This window comes from Arvicola amphibius, chromosome 17 (assembly GCF_903992535.2).
Source record: "Arvicola amphibius chromosome 17, mArvAmp1.2, whole genome shotgun sequence".
Classification (NCBI taxonomy): domain Eukaryota; kingdom Metazoa; phylum Chordata; class Mammalia; order Rodentia; family Cricetidae; genus Arvicola; species Arvicola amphibius.
In genome coordinates this window covers 6,202,543-6,222,456 of record NC_052063.2, presented here as the reverse complement: position 1 = coordinate 6,222,456, position 19,914 = coordinate 6,202,543, and the positions used below count along the sequence as shown (strand labels likewise).

Genomic DNA, 19,914 nt, shown 5'->3' with positions numbered 1-19,914 from the left:
AAAGCAGGTGAAGGGAAAGACAAAAGCACGGGGCGCTGGGTCACAGGTTAAAGGAGATAACACTGAGATGAACAGAGCAAGGAAGACGCCGGAAGCCCACTCCAGACTCCTAACCTCAAAGGTCCATAATCTACTTCTCACAACGCAGCCCAGCTCCACTCCCGACAAGATCCGCTTCCCTTCTGCGCCTGTTCGCAAACACTGACCCAAAAGCCATCGGTGAAATGGTTTACTCCAGTTTACGAGGTACAGTGAGTCATTAAGGGAAGCCAAGTCGAGAACTCGAGGCAGGAGCCTGAAACAGAAACTGTCGGAGAACTGTGGAGGAACACAGCTTACAGGCTTGCTCTCCACGCCTTTGCTCAGCTTGCCTTCTTATCCAACGCTGACCAGGGCCACCTGCCCAGGGATGGCACAGCCCATAGTGGGCTGGGCCCTCCCATGCCAATCTGTAATCCAGAAAACGTCCCAAAGGCATGCCCACAGGTGACTCTAGTTGATGTTAATTTGACAAAAAACTAACCAGCCACTTTTGCCTCCCTTAGGAAAGGGGACCGCATGCCGTGGATGAGTCTGCAGTAACTAGAAAAGTAGAAGGTGTATAATCGTTTTCTAGAAGAAAGATGTGTGGGTAAGGAAGCATAAAGGAAACGTGGCACAAGGAACAGAAATACCGAGAAGGCAGCAAGATCTGAGGCTGCCTGTGTAATCCCAAAGCTGAGCCTTAATCAGCTTTGGTCAGACAGTTAACCAGCTTGAGCAAACCAGAAACAGAAGTAATTACCCATACTGAATAAACTATTCTCACAACACAACGGAATCCAAACAGATACAGCATGAGAGAATCAATGTTCCATTTTACAGCTAGATACCCAAAGACATGCCGCTAAATAAAAAAGCTTGACTCAGGAAACAGTTTCCAAGACTAACACGCTGTGGGCACTGTAGTAGAGTAAACCGAAGAAGACAAAATTTATTCTTTAACCATACTTTCTCCTCAGAGAATCCATTCCAAAGTTTCTCTTAACTTTGCAAAAATGTAAAATCCACTTGTTAGCCTACTGGGGAAAAAAAGAAGAAAACTGAACTCTAAGGAAAGTTCCTAGAGATGAGTTACACCAGAGATTCATTAGGTCTTCGGTGGCATTGTGCCTCTGCCTGCCTAGGATCCTTGCGTGACCTGGTCGTCACACACACGTAAGGAGAAACAGAATGCAGGTGAATCCTCCTTATCTGCATTCTGCCCCACACCCCCTTTTTCAAACATGAAATCGTCCTTCATACCACATATGAGTAATCAAAATATCATATTTTAATTAACTGAAATAATTCTGCAATATGCTGAAACTGGAAACCAGAGACGCTAAGATGTAAGAAATATTCTCCAGGTCTATAGATGGAAATTAAATCTTTTCTACCCTTTCCTTTACACGATGGTTGGCTTCAGTGCCTGGACTGGACTGTAAAAGACTCTTAGAAAGAAGACTTTGCCAAAATTACCCTAAATGCAAAACAAACTGTTTCAGGATACCACTAAACTAATAAAATTGTTTACTGCCACCTAAGAAGTTAGACGATGCCCTGCTGAGCATTATACGGTTCTCTTTGAAGTCAGAGTTGCTCCCACCCTTCCATGCTGGGTAAGAAACCATGGAGGCGCATATACCCCAGGAACTGTGCAATGCAAAACTAGCCAGACACAGAGAGCAGGGGTAAATGGCAGAACTCTTGCTCAGCAGGTAGAAGGCCCTGGTTTTAACCCTTAGCACCACAAGGAAACAGGGTGGAAAGACAGGATAACCAGCAGTCACTAGGCTAGCTGCCCTAGCTTACTGCCACGCATCAGCCCCCACCCCCGTCATTTTAAAGAGGAAGCTAAAAACCCTGCTTTGTAGAGAAAGAGGTCAATACCAAAATTCCCTCTCCTCTCTCCTCACACCCCATCATGCAGCTGGCACGGTTCACTCTGGCAGACACTGCTCCCTGAACATAATGGCGCAATCACTGCCTCAAACATCATTACTATCTAAAATAGATAACCCCCTCGAAACTCGACGATTTCTATAGATATAACATTTTCACGAGGTTGAACTGCTCTCTTTGTGATTTATCCCACTTAACAAATTCAGCATCTCTAAAAGCAAGTTTCTTATATCAGATTCCAAAAAACCTAACTGCCCAAATAGGTGTGAAAATTACAGGGCTCTTCCCCGCCCCCCCCCCCATTTCTAGTTGCCTCTTATCTCCTTGTACCTATCACAGAGAGCTTCAGGAGTTGAATCCTAAAGCTGAACTATTTGGTGACCAGAAAAATTGTTGCTTCCCACCTCTTACTGATTTACTTTTTCACATGGGGACCTTAAGAACTGTATAATTTATGCCCAACAATAATTTATAAAATGTTCTACACCTAACACCCAACTCTATGAAGAATTTTTTTAAAAGTAAGGAAAAATATTTAGAGTATAGTGAAAGACTCTGCTGGTTAAGTAAAGTGTTGAGTGCAGGCTCTTAGCCGAGATGGGCTGTGGACTGGCCTTCCAGCGCCAGGCATGAGTTCCTTCTTATTGAGTGGATCCTAAGCTGAATTAGACAGCTGTTGGTTACTGCCAAGATATGTTCCATTACTGCATGCTTAGTGTCAATGCTGACCTTCACAGGTGCCATAACTGTGTAGAATTGTTGGTTGCTTCCCTCCTTTGGATGGTCACATGACACCTTCTGGTACCATGGAAGCAAGTCCTCAGGGAAGAAGCATTCTGGTGTCTCTGGCGATAGGGACTTAGCTTCCACCTCTTGGGGGCAATAAGGACAACAGCAATAGTGTGTATGTTTTGGGGAGTCTCTTGGACAATGTTGACCAGCAACTCAAAAGATGATTTCTCATCCCTGGTGTTGGAGGTTTTGTAAGATGATCTCTTAGAGCATCATCAGCCCGAATGAGAATAGTTTAATTTAAGGAGATATGTATATTCATATACAGACTTAGGTATATTATGTAGTCTCACCAACATGATTGCCAAAACCTGAGCTCAACAAGGACAACAATAGGCATGTCAAGGAAGAAGGGGAAGGCCTCAACCCTACACGAAAATACATACTATCGGCAGCTAAGGCATGCTGCAAGTGGGAGAAACTGTCTTCCACAGGGAAGAGCACACCAACTTGTTATCTAAGACTAAATGATCAGTCCTGAAAACATACACACAAGTAACATTATACCAACTGAGCACGTTATAGTTAAGAATGTACATATGTATGCATGGAACAAGCAACTAATGACAAAGAAGCCATGAATTTGAACGGCACAGAGGGCTTTGGGGGAGGAAAGAAAAGGGGGAATGGATATATTATATTCTCAAAAAAGAAGACCAAATACATCTAAGGTATTAGCAAACTTCAATTGCTATATTAAAATACGAGAAATTCTTGATGTCAGTGAAAACATACATCATAACTGATAATTACTTTTCTTTGGAATATAGGGTTGTATCCAAAAATGATATAGATATGAATAATTTGCATTGATATGAATTTTGCTTTAGTGATTTAAACTTAAGGTCAATTTTGTTATATGTATATGTATTTCTGATACTGATTAAGGTATTGTGATTGTGTAGTTCATTTTAAAAATGTAATGTATATAGGTTGTTAATGGAGAGTCATCAATAATAGTAAAACTTGTAGTTATGTTAGTTAGATTTTCTAGATATATAGAGATATATTTTAGTTAATAGGCATTCTTCATATTTTCCAAATCTTACAGAATATGGCATTTTAAATGTTTTAATAACTTAGAACTTTTCATGACAATGAGACACATCTGCTCCTGGCAGCACCAGCTACTTCAAGAGGAAGATGGGCATCGAAGAGGCTACTTATGGAGTTTGATAGCCATTTGGGCAAGAAACTGCTCTTGCCTGGACTGTTGCATAAACTGGACACAGAGAACCCTTAGAGAGAGGACTACTGACCTTGCCTAAAGGTGAGATGATCTTTCTGGGTTCCTGATTCATGAAAGAGTCTGTGAGACATTCTACAGGACACAGCAGATACTGACTGAACTGCCTTTGGAATTTCCTGCATCGTGGAAATGTCTGCTGGGAACTATGGGCCTGAAGGTCGAAGATGGATGCCCCAACGGTACAGAGGAACTTTGGGTGACTGTCCAGGCAGCGAGATGTCTCTGTGATTTCTAGAGTTTTGTAAGTTGCTTACTTCTCATTTACTTAGGTAATATTATATTATTCTGGATATTATATTAATATTAATATGTTAATTAATATAATAATTAATGTTAATATATTATATAAATATAATATTAATTATATTAATATTATATTAGACTTTGATGGAGTTGAAGAATAGATAGATAGTTGTACTTTTCCTTAGTTATGATAAAAGATAAAGTAGATATAAATACTGTAACTGTAATTCTTACTTGATAACTGTTTTTATATGTAATTTTACTATGTTAAAGTGAAAGCCTTTTTTGTTTAAACAGAAAAAGGGGAAGTGATGTAGGTGTGTCTTCTATCTATCTGTTGATTTCATTTGTTAATAAAGAAACTGCCTTGGCCAGCCCTTAGGTGGGTGGAGTAGACAGAACAGGAAGAAGGAAGTGAGGTAGATGGCTCAGACAATTGCCCTGCCTCTCCTAAGTGAGGCAGACCGCCATGCCTCTCCTCAGTGAGATGCGATGAAGCCAGCCGCCAGGTCAGACATGCTGAATCTTTCCTGGTAAGACAACACTCGTGGTGTTACACAGATTATTAGATATGGGTTAGTCAAGATATGAGTAAGAGGCTGGAAATAATGGGCCAGGCAGTGTTTAAAAGAATACAATTTGTGTGTTGTTATTTCTGGGGCTAAGCTAGCCAGCAGCTGGGAGCTGGGCAGGATGAAAAGCAGGCCTGCCCACAGCTCATCACTACGCAAAAAGATACTTTTAAGGTTTTGCAGCTGTTTAATGATGCAAGTAAGTTTTAGAAAACAAAATTTTACATATATAAACTGAATAGAAAAGGAGGGAGGGGACCTCAGATTTCTCTAAGAATTAAAGAGGGTGTTGAGAAGCATAATAAAATGAGGCAAATATATGTTTTCTTTTCCAGAGAAAAGGCTACTAGCTCTTTCAGGTAAGTTTGAAGAACAGAGTGTAAGAATTCACTTATGTAATCTTTTTTTTTTTTTTTTTTTTTTTTTTTTTTGAGACAGGGTTTCCCTGCAGCTTTAGAGCCTGTCCTGGAACTAGCTCTTGTAGACCAGGCTGGTCTCGAACTCACAGAGATCCGCCTGCCTCTGCCTCCCGAGTGCTGGGATTAAAGGCATGCGCCACCACCGCCCGGCTCACTGATGTAATCTTATGCTCTGCAATGGGATATTGCTCTTCTACACTATAAAGATTTGTCACTCATGTTGGTCTAATAAAACACTGATTGGCCAGTAGCCAAGCAGAAAGTATGAGCAGGGTGATCAGATTAGGAGAATTCTGGGAAGAGGAAAGGCAGAGATGCAGTCACCAGCCAGACACAGGGCAAGCAAGATGAGAATGCTGCACTGAGAAAAGGTACCAAGTCACATTGCTAAACATAGATAAGAATTATGGGTTAATTTAAGTTGTAAGAGCTAGTTAATAATAACCCTGAGCTAAGAGTCCAAACAGTTTATAATTAATATAAGCCTCTGTGTTTCTTTGAGACTGAACAGTCACAGGACCAGGCAGGACAGAAACTTCCATCTACAATGCTCTGATAGTATAAATATGTAGATGGTTTTAGACCAGTGGTTCTTAACCTCTGGGTCATGACCCCTTTATATCCTGAATATCAGATATTTACATTTTAAAAGTAGCAAAATTACAATTATAAAATAGCAACGAAATAATTTTATGGTTTGGGGGGGTCACAACAACATGTGGAACTGTATTAAAGGGTCACAACAACATGTGGAACTGTATTAAAGGGCCACAACATTAGGAAGGTTGAGAAACATTGTTATAGACCATAATAGTTCTCGATTATATCTGACAATGCCAAGTATTTGACTCTTTCTAACGTCTGTCTTCTTAACGTCTTCCCTGCGGAGGATCATTTTCAAGCTAAAGGAGATAGACAAGTAATGAGATACATTAAGGTTCCAGAGACAAATCACAAGAGACATTAGGTTGCTTTTAAAATGAGCTAGTGTGGACCACTGATACGGTTAAAAGAGTAAAGGCACTCGCCCCCAAGTCCCATCTGAGTTCAATTCCTTGGGGCAGTGGTTCTCAACCTTCTGAATGCAGCCATCCTTTAAAACAGTCCCTCACATTGTGGTGAACCCCAACCATAAAATTATTTTCCTTGCTACTTCATAACTGTAATTCTGCTACTGTTATCGATCGTAATATAAATGTCTGATAAGGAGGGTATCTGATATGCAACCCATGTAAAAGGGTTGTTTGACCCACCCAAGGGGTCATGACCCACAGGTTGAGAACCATGAGGACCAACATGGTAGGAAAGAAGTAGCTCCCTCACGTTGTCCTCTGATCTCCACATGCAGGCACCCATGCACATATATGTACAATAAAGAAATACATGCATGCATACATGCATGCATACATGCATGCATACATACATACATACATACATACATACATACATACATACATAGAATTTAAACTTTTAAGAAAAATAAGTGTTGAAATCTTGACCCAGAAGGTTTAGACTCAAGAATAAGGAATTTTCATTAAATTAGGAACTACCAACGGCTCACTCCCAAACAAGCTACTGTTAAGTAAGCTGATTTTTATTGGAATTTGTAACCATACAACTAACTAAAGGGATAGCTCAAAGGAATGCCATAAACAGGCTATGAATGAATTTAGAAAGACAATAACTAAATACTTCATAATACTCTTACTGGTATAACAGAGAGAAACAATTGGTCTATTTATCGACTCCAAAGCAAGAACACCAGGCATAAAGGCTGCCCCTTCAAGGGTATAAGACAAAAAGAGGTTCTTTAGGAATATCTTACAGAGGGTTGGATTCCAGTTATAAAGTGTGTTTGTCCGCAGCTAATGCAGAGTGGGAAGTTAATACTCTGATAAACAGACTCCAGAGTCAGAAAGACAAGCATAGGATGCAAACACAGGGTCAAACAAGATGAAATGTAGTAAGGATAACTTAGGTTTAACCAACACTTTCACGAGTAACAGATGAGGGAATCATGGCTTCACGGGTTTTTAAAAGGAAAAATACTTGGAAATTCTCATTAATAATATGAGTCAACACCAATTTTATGGCTCAGAAAATCTTGACCTATAGCAGGGTCTTAGAGCAGTAATACAGGGGTAATAATTTAATTGTACCTTGTGCAACCGCTTTGGAAAGCAGTGTGGAGGTTTCTCAGGAAATTTGGGATCAACCTACCCCAGGACCCAGCAATCCCACTCTTGGGAATTTACCCAAGAGATGCCCAATCATATTACAAAAGCATTTGTTCAACTATGTTTATAGCAGCATTATTTGTAATAGCCAGAACCTGGAAACAACCTAGATGCCCTTCAGTGGAAGAATGGATGAAGAAAGTGTGGAATATATACATATTAGAGTACTACTCGGCAGTAAAAAACAATGACATCTTGAATTTTGCATGCAAATGGATGGAAATAGAAAACACCATCCTGAGTGAGGTAACCCAGGCCCAAAAAGATGAACATGGGATGTATTCACTCATAATTGGTTTCTAGACATAAATAAAGGACATTGAGCCTATAATTCGTAAAAAAAAAAAAAATCCTAGAGAAGCTAAATAAGAAGGTGAACCCAAAGAAAAACATATAGTTATCCTCCTGGATATTGGAAGTAGACAAGAATGCCGGACAAAAAATGGGAACATGGGGGTGGGGTGGGATGGGGGAATGGGGGGATGGGGAGAGAAAAGTGTGAAGTGGAGGATGGGAAGAGCTTGGGGGAATAGGATGGTTGGGATATAGGAAGGGTAGATATGGGAACAAGGAATTATATATCTCAATTAAGGGAGCCATTCTAGGGTTGGCAGAGACTTGACTCTAGAGGGGTTCCCAGGTGTCCAGGAAGACGCCCCCAGCTAGTTCCTTGGGCAGCTGAGGAGAGGGTGCCAGAAATGTCCAGATCCTATTGCCATACTCATGAATATCTTGCATATCACCATAGAACCTTCACCTGGCATTGGATGGAGAAAATGACAGAGCCCCACATAGGAGCACCGGACTGAGCTCCCAAGGTCCTGATGAGGAGCAAAAGGAGGGAGATCATGAGCAAGGAAGTCAGGACCGTGAGGAGTGCGTTTACCCATTGAGACGGTGGGACAGATCTAACGGGAGACCACCAAGTCCAGTTGGAATGGGACTGATGGAACAGGGGACCAAACTGGACTCTCTGAATGTGGCTGACAGTGGAGGAGGACTGAGAAATCAAGGACAAGCATGAACTCTACAGCATGGACGGGCTCACTGTGAGCCTTGTCAGTTTGGTTGCTCATCTTCCTGGACTTAGGGGGAGCTGAGAGGACCTTGAACTTAACATAGTGAAGGGAACCCTGATGGCTCTTTGTCTTGGAGAGGGGTGGAGTGGGGGTATGGGTGGAAGGGAGGGGAGGGAAGGGGGAGGAGGAGGGGAGGAGATGGAAATTTTTAATAAAAAAAGAGAAAAAAAATTAATTGTACAATATTTTAATAATGCCACCTATCTTCATTACATAATCTATAAAAGCACAGATAAAAAGTAAACAACCCACAGTCCCATCACTCAAAAATGAACATTGTCTCCATTTCGAGACATATTAACATACACTGTAAGTCTTTGCAGTTACTTTTTTTATAAAAGTAGATTCAAACTATGAATCCTCTTTTACAATCAGTTGGGCTTTTTTTGCATCAATATATCAGCCCCCACTCCATGCTCCACTGAGTGGCACCTAGTACATATTATTCAATTTCTTACCTTTCCGTCGCATTTCAAAAGGTCATTTTGGAATTTGAGAAAAAGGTGGTTTAAATACGCACGTTTGCATTCGAACACCTAAGCGCCATCGTCCTGTAACAGCTAAGGACAAGAGCTGTTCTTCCGTGAAAAAAACAAATTTCCAAGAAAACAATACAGTTAAATGCACGTCCCTGCAGAACTGTCTTGGCAAATGAATTCAGCCACTTTTGTATTGACCCATGCAGCCAAGCTACTACTAGTTGCTAGGAGCTACAGCAAAGTGGATTTCAGTTCAATAAAAAAATAGATTTTTTTTTATGATCACAGCTATCAAAAAGTGGAACAGAATGAATAGAAGGCAGGAGCAGTGGAGCAAGCCTGTAATCTAGCACTGGGGAGGTTGAGGCTGGAGAGTGCTCAGCTCAAGATCAGCTGCAGAGAGGGAGAGGGGGAGGGGGAGGGGGAGGGGGAGGGAGAGGGAGAGGGAGAGGGAGAGGGAGAGGGAGAGGGAGAGGGAGAGAGAGAGGGAGAGAGAGAGAGAGAGAGAGAGAGAGAGAGAGAGAGAGAGAGAGAGAGAGAGAGAGAGAGCGCAAGAGCTCACCTCAAAAGCAGGGGAGGGTTAGTCACTAGGAATGTTAATAGTGCTGGAGATAACTAACTGGAAAAGGATTTTGCAGAGAAAATTCCTACACCATCTAAGAACTCGGATTAAAGGTCTCTTTGTGCTTAAAGATTCTGATCCCAGTGAAAAGTTTACTATGGTAATTTACCACAATAAGAAATCAAGTCCACAGAGTCTCATGTACCTTAGAACAATGAGAGGAATCCTAACACTAACAGTGAGCACCTATGTGGTCAACGCTTTTCACTTAGTACTTTTTACATCATTAACAAAACCCTAGGAACAGACACCATTATTATTTTCTTAACAAAACCCTAGGGATAGATACTATTACTATTTCCTTAACAAAACTCTGGTTACTATTACTATTACCTAGTAACAAAACCCTAGTTACTATTAGTTTTTCCTTAACAAAACCCTAGGAATAGATACTATTACTATTTCCTTAACAAAACCCTAAGAATAGATACTATTACTATTTCCTTAACAAAACCCTAGTTACTATTAGTTTTTCCTTAACAAAACCCTAGATACTGTTACTTTTTCCAGCTCCCCACATTTTGCAGTGTGACTCTTTGTAGCCATTTAAGGGCATTCTTCTGTGCACTAAAAACTACAGTGTCCCTCAAGCACACCCCACAACACAGCCACAGCTCGGGTAGTAAACCACACGCAAACAAAAGCATCTTCTGCAAATTTTTATCTAATTAGGTCTCAAACGAGCAGTCAATGGATTTTTTTTTCCTTAGCAAAATAAATGCATTGTTTATTTCCAGCTAAAAAACATTGTATTGTTTAAATTGACCATATACCTTAAACTTTGGAAACAAAATAAATTCAGGCATATAACTGAAGATCAGTAAAGCAAACTGGAGTTTCAAACCCTCGTCATTGCTAATTAAGTGACCTTGGACAAGTTATTAATCTTCCAATGTCTCTTTAGCCCTTTCATCTCTGAAATGAGTATTGACCTCTGGATGAGACGTGCAAGCATTTACCCCAACCAGACACAACTGCTACACTACACAAGGAATAAAGCAGGCAGAAAAGACTGATTAACCTAATCCACAATTCAGCCCAAAATATTAAGATATTTCAAAGTGCCATTATTCAAAGTGATTGCTGGAGAAGAACACACCTCTTATTACCCTACAAGTTTCTGATTGACAATCATTAGTGAAATAAAGTGATAGCCACATAAAATATGTCTTTGAAATTCCATTTTATGCAAAAGATCCTCTAAATACAATTCAACTGCCATTTCCTTTCTTTATCCCCTCCCCCCCGCCGTGTGTGTGGTGGGGGGGTCCAACTGTCCTGGAATTTGCTTTGTAGATCAGGCTGGCCTTGAACTCACAGAGATCCACCTGCCTCTGCCTCCCCGGGTGCTGAGATTAAAGGCCTGTGCCACTACTCGGCTCCATTCTCTTTAAAGGCATGTTTTAGGGGCTAATTCAGTGTGAGACAGGTATATGTAAGTCTGAAAGGTACTGGTTTTACAACTTTATTCAAACTTTGTTTTCAATGTGTGCTCCTGTAGAGCCACCAGGGCCAGCCAACAAAACCTTAATAAAGAAAACTCACTCTAGCTGCATACTCTGGATCGTGCTTTTGCTACTGAAGTATTTACTAACATTAAATGCTTGGTGTCTTATCCCTAAAATGTGTCATCTATTTTTGTTTCAAAAATAACACAACTGAGGAGTGTTCAAAAGTACCATTTGTCTCCATTTGTGTCAATGAAATTAACTAAATTTCTTATCATTAATAAATTCTCATGTTTCCAAAGATACTAATTCTGAGGAACTTGGTTTAGCATAGCATCAGAATAAATTTATAATTGATAGACTGGTGCCTTTGCAAATACACTTTTTCACTTATAACTTAAAACTGTCACTGAACTTCCTTTCCATAAACTGTATAGGGGTAAATATTAAAACTGTAGGCTAAAATATGTATAATGTCTACTTGTGTTGGAAATGAAAGAGGGTACACAGAACAGCCATCTTTTCTAAGGCCCATGGGGAGAAAAAATTCCTACAAATAATAATTATTCTGAAATGAAATATTCCAACGGTATCACTTTTACCAAGTATATATAATAGTATATGGATCTTTAAATCTCACAATTTTTCAATTATGCTCATTTCACTGTAACATAAACTTCTTCTTTCTCCTATAAACACTACGGTAATTTATTGGACTGTCAGATCACAACCTATGAGAACCTGTGCGTGTAACACATTTTCATGCAAAAGTTTGTATCAAACACTTATCAAGATCAGCACAAGGGTTCAGAGAAGCATTTCTCAACACATGGGTGGCCCCTTTGAGAACTGAATGACCCTCTCACGGGGGTCACCAAGGACCATCAGAAAACATAGATATTTACATTACAACTTATAACAGTAGCAAAATTACAGGTAGGAAGTAGCAACAAAAATAGTTTTGTGGTTGGGGGATCACCACAACGTAGGGACCTGGATTAAAGGATTGCAGCATTAGGGAGGTTGAGAACGTTGATTCAGAGGCTGAAAGTGCTTGCTCTCAAACCTGAGAACTGTGTGCCAGTTCCTGAATCCACATGGTGAAGGAGAGAACAGACTCTCACAAGTTGCCCTCTGATTTCTGCATAGGCTAGTTGGCATACACTGCCCAGCAGACACACACACACACACACACACACACCAAATAAATGTAATTCTTTCTATTTTAATGAACAGTCATACAAAATACTTTTAAGCAAGAAAATCACTTCAGCTTTTAAGATTTTTTCTATAAGCATCATTGGATTGCCTAGGAGATGTTTTAAGGTAAAGATATGAACGATGACAGATGCTTCCAAAACTTGTGCAGGACAAACTGAATAACCACGACCTGAGAACTAAAGGGTTTTCTTCGAATTTCATTTAGTGAGTGCTTTTTCAGGTTTCCTTCCTCCTCAGTGATTTCTTTTGTTCAATTCAACTTTTAATAGTTTCTCAAATACGCAAATGAAACCAGCTATTGCTAACTTACATTTGCTGAATAAAGATCCAAACTTTCTTTTTAACTGTCACCTTAGAAAGATTCTCTAAGCAATATTCGTCTTACCTGCCCCATGTTTGTCTTTTAAAGGCCTCTGCTGGGTTCCACACTCACTTTCTTTCCCAAGCCGGACTCGGCTTTCCAGCATCCTGAGTTTCACTCCGGTAAGTCAGGATAACTGAAAAGTACTGATAACGCTGGCTGCCTAGCCAGCCTCAAGATTCGCATGCTCCCCTGCCTGACTGACAGCTCCCCAGAAGGTTCACTGTCTTTGTTTTGTGGGATCATAACCCACTGCCAATGTCTTCTGCATGAGAAAGTACCAGCAACCCACGGAGGCTGTGGCTTTGGCAGGATAACTGCGTGCAGCCAACAGTCTCTCGTGTAAATAGCCCAATGGTAGGGGTGGACTTCAGGGCTCCAAACACAAACAGTACCGGACATGCGGGATTTTCTTCTAGCAACACCAGGACACGTACAAGTTCTGCACCAGAGCTCAGAGAAAAGTAGCTGATGGACGCATTGATGGAGAGCTAGCTATTTTAAAATTACTCAAAGAGTCTAAAGCCTCAGTCTGGCCGGGAGGCTCTTGCTCTCCACACACAAGGTCTGTTTTCCTGCCTAATTTAAGAATGAATCGCTGACACCTCCAGGTGCAATACCCCGAGGGGAGAACGTACCCATACAACGCTAACGCGGGTACACACACACACACACACACACACACAGAGTGGGTGCCAATTCTTACCTTAGCAGATTAGACAGGGGCAGAGGTCCGGATCCACCGCCCAGGATCCCTCCTTTCCTGCCAGATAGGAGTTTCTCCACCAGAGCCACATTGCCAGTGCGAGCAGCTTCCAGCAGCTCCTGGTCCTTCCCCATAGTCTCTCACGAGTCTCCTTACAGAGTCCTTTCCGTGCTCTGGTCCTCCTCCGGGTCCACTCTCCAAAAGCCAGGGCCCTCCCCGCCCCACCCTAAGAGGATGCCAGGGCTTGAGCACGCTGTGATTCCCCGCAGCAGCCCCGCGCTGGGAGCTGCACGCTGTCCTCCTGTCTGTCACACGGTGCAGCTTCTACAATGGGGAGCAGCCCGTGTTTGGGTAGAGGGGCTGGCCGAGCGGCGACGCGCCCCCACAGCCACTCCCCTGCATTCCCGAGGCCTCCTTCCCGCGGGGTGGGGTGCGAGCGGGTGGGGACCCGGCCCCGGGTGCCGCTGAGAAACGAAAGGAGGACGCTAAGCTCTGAGGAAGATGCCGAGCATGCACTAAGGGAGGATGCACAGGGAAGAGGATGCTGAGCTCTGAGTAGGATGCTCGGGCGCCCAGAAGGACGATGCTCCTCACTGGGAAGAATGCTCCGCACCGAGGAGAACCCGGAGCGCGGAAGAGCGGCAGCAGGAACAGTCCAGCGCGTCCTCCGGGGGGGCTGGAGCGTTAGAGCGACCGCGGCGAAGACTCGTGCGCCCGCCCGCCCGCCCGAGTGCCCAGCCTGGACTCGCCTGGGTTCCGCACCGGGCGGGCTCGGCGGTTCCGCGGCGGCGGCGATGGCGACCGCGGCGGTGGCTGGGGTGACTGCGGCCCGCGCCGAGGCTGGGCTGTGCGGGCGAGCCGCCGCGGGTGCGAGCGGAGGGCGGCGACGGAGGCTCGGCGGCTCGGCGCGCGGGGGGCGTGTGCGCGCGGCAGGTGCGGCCCGGGGCCCGCCGTGGGGCGGGGGCGGGGGCAAGGGTGGGGGGAGGCCTGCTCTGTGCCAGTGGGCGGGGCTCTCCTGCTCCCTCCTCTGTGCTCCCTCCGCTCTCCTCCCTCCTTCCCAGCTCTGCGTTCTCTCTCCCTCCTATCCCTCCTCTCTGTTCCCTCCTCTCCTCTCTCTTATCCCCTCCCTCCCTTCTGCTCACTTCTCCCATCTCCTCCTCGGAAGAGGTTTAACTGTCTGAGTACTGGAGATCACCCTGCTGGCTGCTGGGGCGCCTTCTGTACCTGGAACCTGACTCAGGGACGAGACTTGAGGAAAATCTCCCACTAGGAGGTGATGGAGAACCTGATGCTCCGAAGAAGAGCTTTGGTTGAGACTTCTGTCCCAATCCAGGATATTTCATCCTCTTGCCTTACCTCCCGTGAGAGAGTGATACCCATCCTTGGAACAGACCCAGGAGGTTTGTTTTATCCTGATTTCTGAACCACCGAATAGCTTGTGACTTTTGCTGTTTTTGCAGCGTCTTTAATCGGCCTGAATTTTAGCTGTGCTTGTGAGATCTGCTGACTTGAGCAAACACCAGAAAAAGGCTCTCATTGAAAATTCCTCCACATCCACACTAGGGAAAATATAAATGGGCATGGATGAGAGAGTTGCCTTATCTGCATGTATCATCAGCGATTCATTGTGTGTGGCTGGCTTGGTTTTGTTGGATGTTTTCCTTGCTCGCTAGAGAACGCACTGTTTTCTCTTGAAACTTGCTGTGGCCGCTTGCGGTCAGATGGTGGGAAAGGATGTGATAGGTGCTTTACTTGTGACAACACAGTGAGCCTGGTACTGTTACTGTATATTACTCAGAACTAAAGCAGAGGTCCGGTAAAGGACAAAATGCCACACAGAGTCATTGGTTGACAAGCTATTCCCGGGTGCCAGGGAGATGGATCAGCAGGCAAAAATGTGCTTATGCCAGGCAAGGGCCTGAGTTCAGCCTCAGGAACCCTCATAGTAAAAGGAGAGAACTGGCTCTGCCAAGTTGTCCTCTGACCTCCACACACCATAGTACATGGTTACACACAGAGACAAATACACACACAGTGTGTGTGTGTGTGTTCCCATAAGCAATCACATATAAATAGATGGATGGATGGGTGGGTGGGTGGGTGGATGGATGGATGGATGGATGGATATATAGAAAAATAGATAGACAGACAGACAGATGGATCAATCAATAGATAAATGGGCTGGAGAGATAGCTCAGCAGTTGAGCAGAGAACCAAAGTTCAGTTCCTAGCACCCATATCAAGTGGCTGACAACTTTCTGTAGCTCCAGCTCCAGGAAACCCAATTCCTCTAACCTCCACAGGCCATGTATTTATGTACACCTACCCACATGCAACACACACACACAGTTAGAAATAAATCTTTAAGCAAGGTGTGTTAGCTCATGCCTTTAGTCCCAACACTCATGAGGCAGAGGCAGATGGATGTCTGTTAGTTCTAGACCAGCCCTGATCTACAAAATGAGTTCCAGGACAGAGAGAAAGAAAGAAAGAAAGAAAGAAAGAAAGAAAGAAAGAAAGAAAGAAAGAAAGAAAGAAAGAAAGAAAGAGAGAGAGAGAGAGAGAGAGAGAAAGAGAAAGAGAGAGAGAAAGAGAGAGGGAGGGAGGGAGGGAGGGAGGGAGGGAAAAGAAAGAAAATAAAAAAGAAAAATAAATAAATCTTTAAAATAAATAAATAATAAATGCAAACAAAAACATTTTAAGAACTGGATCCTAGAACTGTCTTACCCCAGATCCCAACTTCAGCTGCCACTGATCAGCAAATGACACAGATGATAGCTCTTACGAACATGTGATGAGAAGTTAGCACATCGCTTCTGCATATGTATCAAGTGCTTTCCATATTCTTATTTCAACACTCATGAAATCTCTGTAGAACACAAGGCTATCATCTGTGCCTTTTGCTTTTCCGTGGGGGCAGAGGTACCACATTTATTCCTAACGTACATATGAAGAAACTGACGAGCTCAAAGTCATGCAGCTGGAAATTAAGGCAAGACAAATCCAGACTGCCTGCTAGCTAGACCAAGACTTTAAGTAAACAACAGGGAAACTCAAAAGGCACTTGGAAATTAAAAAAAGAAAAAGTAAGATGCTTCCATGTAACTCAGTATTCTACAATTTCACTTCAGTGGCTCAAAACATTAGTCAGATTTACTGTGTTTTCTCTTTGCAGGTTTCCCGAAGGGCACAGAGTTTGACAAGTGTGACGTTTTGTTTTTACTTTTCAATTTGAAATATATTTTAATGAAAAGATGATATATGACCCCTGACGTAATAGGACTAGCAGAACAGTTTGTGCAACAAGAAATGAGTAGCCACAGATCAGTTTTGAAAATAGCGTGGGGAAATCCTTTTTTCTCTTTATTACAGTTGCCACCTAAGCAAAATAAGTTTTTCATTTAAAATATCCTTTAAATATTTGTGGTGGTTTGAAAGAAAACAGCCTCCAAAGGTAGCTGCACTATTAGCAGGTATGGCTTCGTTGGAGGAAGTGTGTCACTGTGTGGGTGGGCTTTGAGGTCTCCTATGTGCAAGCTACCTCCAGTGTCACAGTTCACTTCCTGTTGCCTGCAGACCAAGATGTAAAACTCTCAGCTCCTTCTCCAGCACTGCCTACCAGCATGTCACCATGTTGCACCATGACAATAATGGTTTAAGCCACCCAATTGGATTTTTCCTTTATAAAAGTTGCTGCAGTCAAGGTGTCTCTTCATGGTAATTGAACCCCTAACTAAGCCCTCAAATGAGCAAAGCTGAAATATCACCCATGATTGAATCACGGATGAGTTGGTGTTTGGAGGTTCCTGACTCATCCTTATCAGAATCATGCAATTTCCAGGGAGGAAACCATTAAGAATGATTCGCTCTACGGATCAGTTCCAAGTTCCAGGCACTCTGCTGACATAGGGTATTCAAAGGCAATTTTTCCACTCTACACTTTTTTATTTTAGTCAGTTCCCGGCTTCCTACTGAAGAGGGCAATGGCTTTCATTCAATGAGAATAAACATGAAAATTAAAAGTAAAAACATTATTCAAAAAATCTGAAGAAACTAAATATCCAGAATTCTTTCAATGTCCAGATTTCAACATTTTTTTTTTGCATTTCAAACATTTTTGCATCTGTGAGTGGTAGAAAGAACCATTACATCTTGGGATCCAACTAGGCAATCTGGATCTCAGTTTGTTAAATGAGAATTTGGAGTTCATAATTTAGTGTGAGCTTACTCACACTAATAATAATAATAAAAAAAATAATAATAATAGTGAATAATAGAGTGGATACTTGTGAGCTATTATTTATGGATGATTTACATTGCTATAGTTTCTTGTATATTGATACAAGTTCAAATTATATTTGTTATTTCTGTTTACAGTATTTATACACCTATACAAAGTTATTTTGTCAGATTGTATACATGCATGTTTCTACCTCTATTTAAGACATTTTGTATATTGATATAAGTTTTAGGATACATTTATCATATTGCACATTTCTACCTCTGATCAAGATACTTATACATTGTTTACATTTTGAGGTCATTGTCCTCCTTTACTGAACAGCTATTTAAAGATTGTTTAATATTTTGATATAAAGTCTTAGTCTTTAAGTTATACAGGTATTAAATATTATAGGCCAGTGGTCACTCATGCTTGTTTTATATATATAGTCAGATTAATTAGGTTCTTTAGATACATAGAGATTGTATTCTACATAGATAGATAGATAATCTTCAGCTACTTCAAGGATCTGTAGAACATGGCATTTAAATAACTTAGGGTTCTGTTGATATGAGACACAATGGCTCCTGACAGCACCAATCTTTTCCCGAGAAAAAGGCGAGCAACGAAGACACTCCACTTGGAGTTTGTTTACTTGTTGGTGCAATTGGCCTTTGGGCAAGGAATTGCCCATACCTCAACCACTGACAAAGTGCATGGTGTCCAGACTGGATAAGCAGGACACAAGAAAACAACTGGCAACCCTTGCCAAGACAGGGTAAAACAGTTCTAAAGATTTTCTTGCCTCTAAAAATGTTCTGTTAGTTACTCTAGGCCTTAGCCAAAATTGGTTGCTTGAAAATTACAAATGAGCCTTTGAGTGATTGCACTGCCACCACCCAGCTCTTGGGAGATAATTAAACCAATGAGTGCCGCCATAATTTAGAGGGAACGTTTCTTTATGTACACTGAAATGTGAATATTGTATCATGTTCAAAGATGACAAAATAATTTTTTAACTGTTGAAAAATACAAAATCTCAGTAGTTAAGAGTACTTGCCACTCTCCCAGAGATCCCAAATTCTAATGCCAGTACCCACCTAGCAGATCACAGCCGTCTGTAACTCGACTCCCAAGGGTTCCAGTGCTGCCTTGTGGTCGTCACTGGTACTGCACACATGTTGTACACACACATTCAGGCAAAGCACCCGCACGTATAAGAACAATAATGAAAAGATTTTTGGTTCTTTGGCTATCCAGGCAGTCTGTCAGTGGGATTGACCATGTGCTATAATCTACAGACCTAATGACTTGATCTAAAACCTAGCTAGAGAACTACGTCTTCCTCTGGGCTGATTGCTTAGAGGTGGGGATGTAGAGGAGAGGCAGAATAAATTGCCCCTTAAGCCATCTCTCCCACTCCAGGCTAGATAGATAGGAAGTCTTTCCATCAGTAAATCCTAACCTGCCTATATCGGGGAATGGCTATCAGGGTCTCTCTCGTCGCTATTTTACTGTGCCTTTCTTTATGCCCGCCTTGTATCCTCCTTTGCCACATTTACAGCAAGCGTCTTGAAGTAGGAGCCCTACCAAGCCATGTCTCAACTGATGCGGAGAGGGGTGGGGTGGCGCTAGCATTATAGACCAAAGACAAGGGGCCCCACAGGACTGGGATCCCATCCTCTTGAGAGTGGGTACCAGCTGGTTGATGCTGATGTCTGAAAGGGGAAGCAGGAACCGTGGATTGACTACAATTTCTGAAATAAGCTAACACTGCCCAGTTTGAGGACATGCGACCCGAGGAAGCACAGTCTCCTTCGAGCGCCCCCTTTCGGTGGATCCCAACATAACCGGGGGCAACGCAGTGATGATGGTTTGCAAAACTTTGAAAGACAGTACAACCACACCCCACATAACAATCTCCTTCCAACGGAGCTTCCTGTTCACAACAGTGCTCTCACGAGCTCACACTGCCTACTAACATAGCTGCTACAGATCGTGTGGGCATGCTACGTTACGGTTATGCAACAGCAGCATTGCCTAACCACGCATTTCCCAGAATGCATCCCTGCCATTAGCGACACATGAGACATACAAGAATGGGTATAAAGTTAAGAGGGAGTAGTACGAAAATCGGCATAGCTGGCCCCTGGGAGTTAATTTCCGCTCCTCATGCCGTCATTGCTAACTTCACAGCCAGTGTTCTATCCCCAGCTTCTGAATATTCCTGACTTTATATTTGCATTCCCAAGACTCTTGGACATCCGCCTCCACTCCACACGAAATTCACAGCGCTTTTGGATCCAACTTCCTTGTCTAGGACAGAACCCTACGTACCCCT

General features: G+C 42.6%; 1 protein-coding gene across 7 annotated transcripts in view; it reads right to left on the bottom strand.

The window, feature by feature from the left end:
• Window positions 1-13,485, bottom strand: part of Anks1b (ankyrin repeat and sterile alpha motif domain containing 1B) — an 896,366-nt gene extending 882,881 nt beyond the window's left edge. For all 7 annotated transcript variants that reach the window (XM_038314479.1, XM_038314480.1, XM_038314482.1 and 4 more), the window contains exon 1: window positions 13,352-13,485. In XM_038314479.1, coding sequence (XP_038170407.1) covers window positions 13,352-13,485 — 134 coding nt within the window. The remainder of the gene's footprint in view (window positions 1-13,351) is intronic.
• Window positions 13,486-19,914: the final 6,429 nt, after the last annotated feature.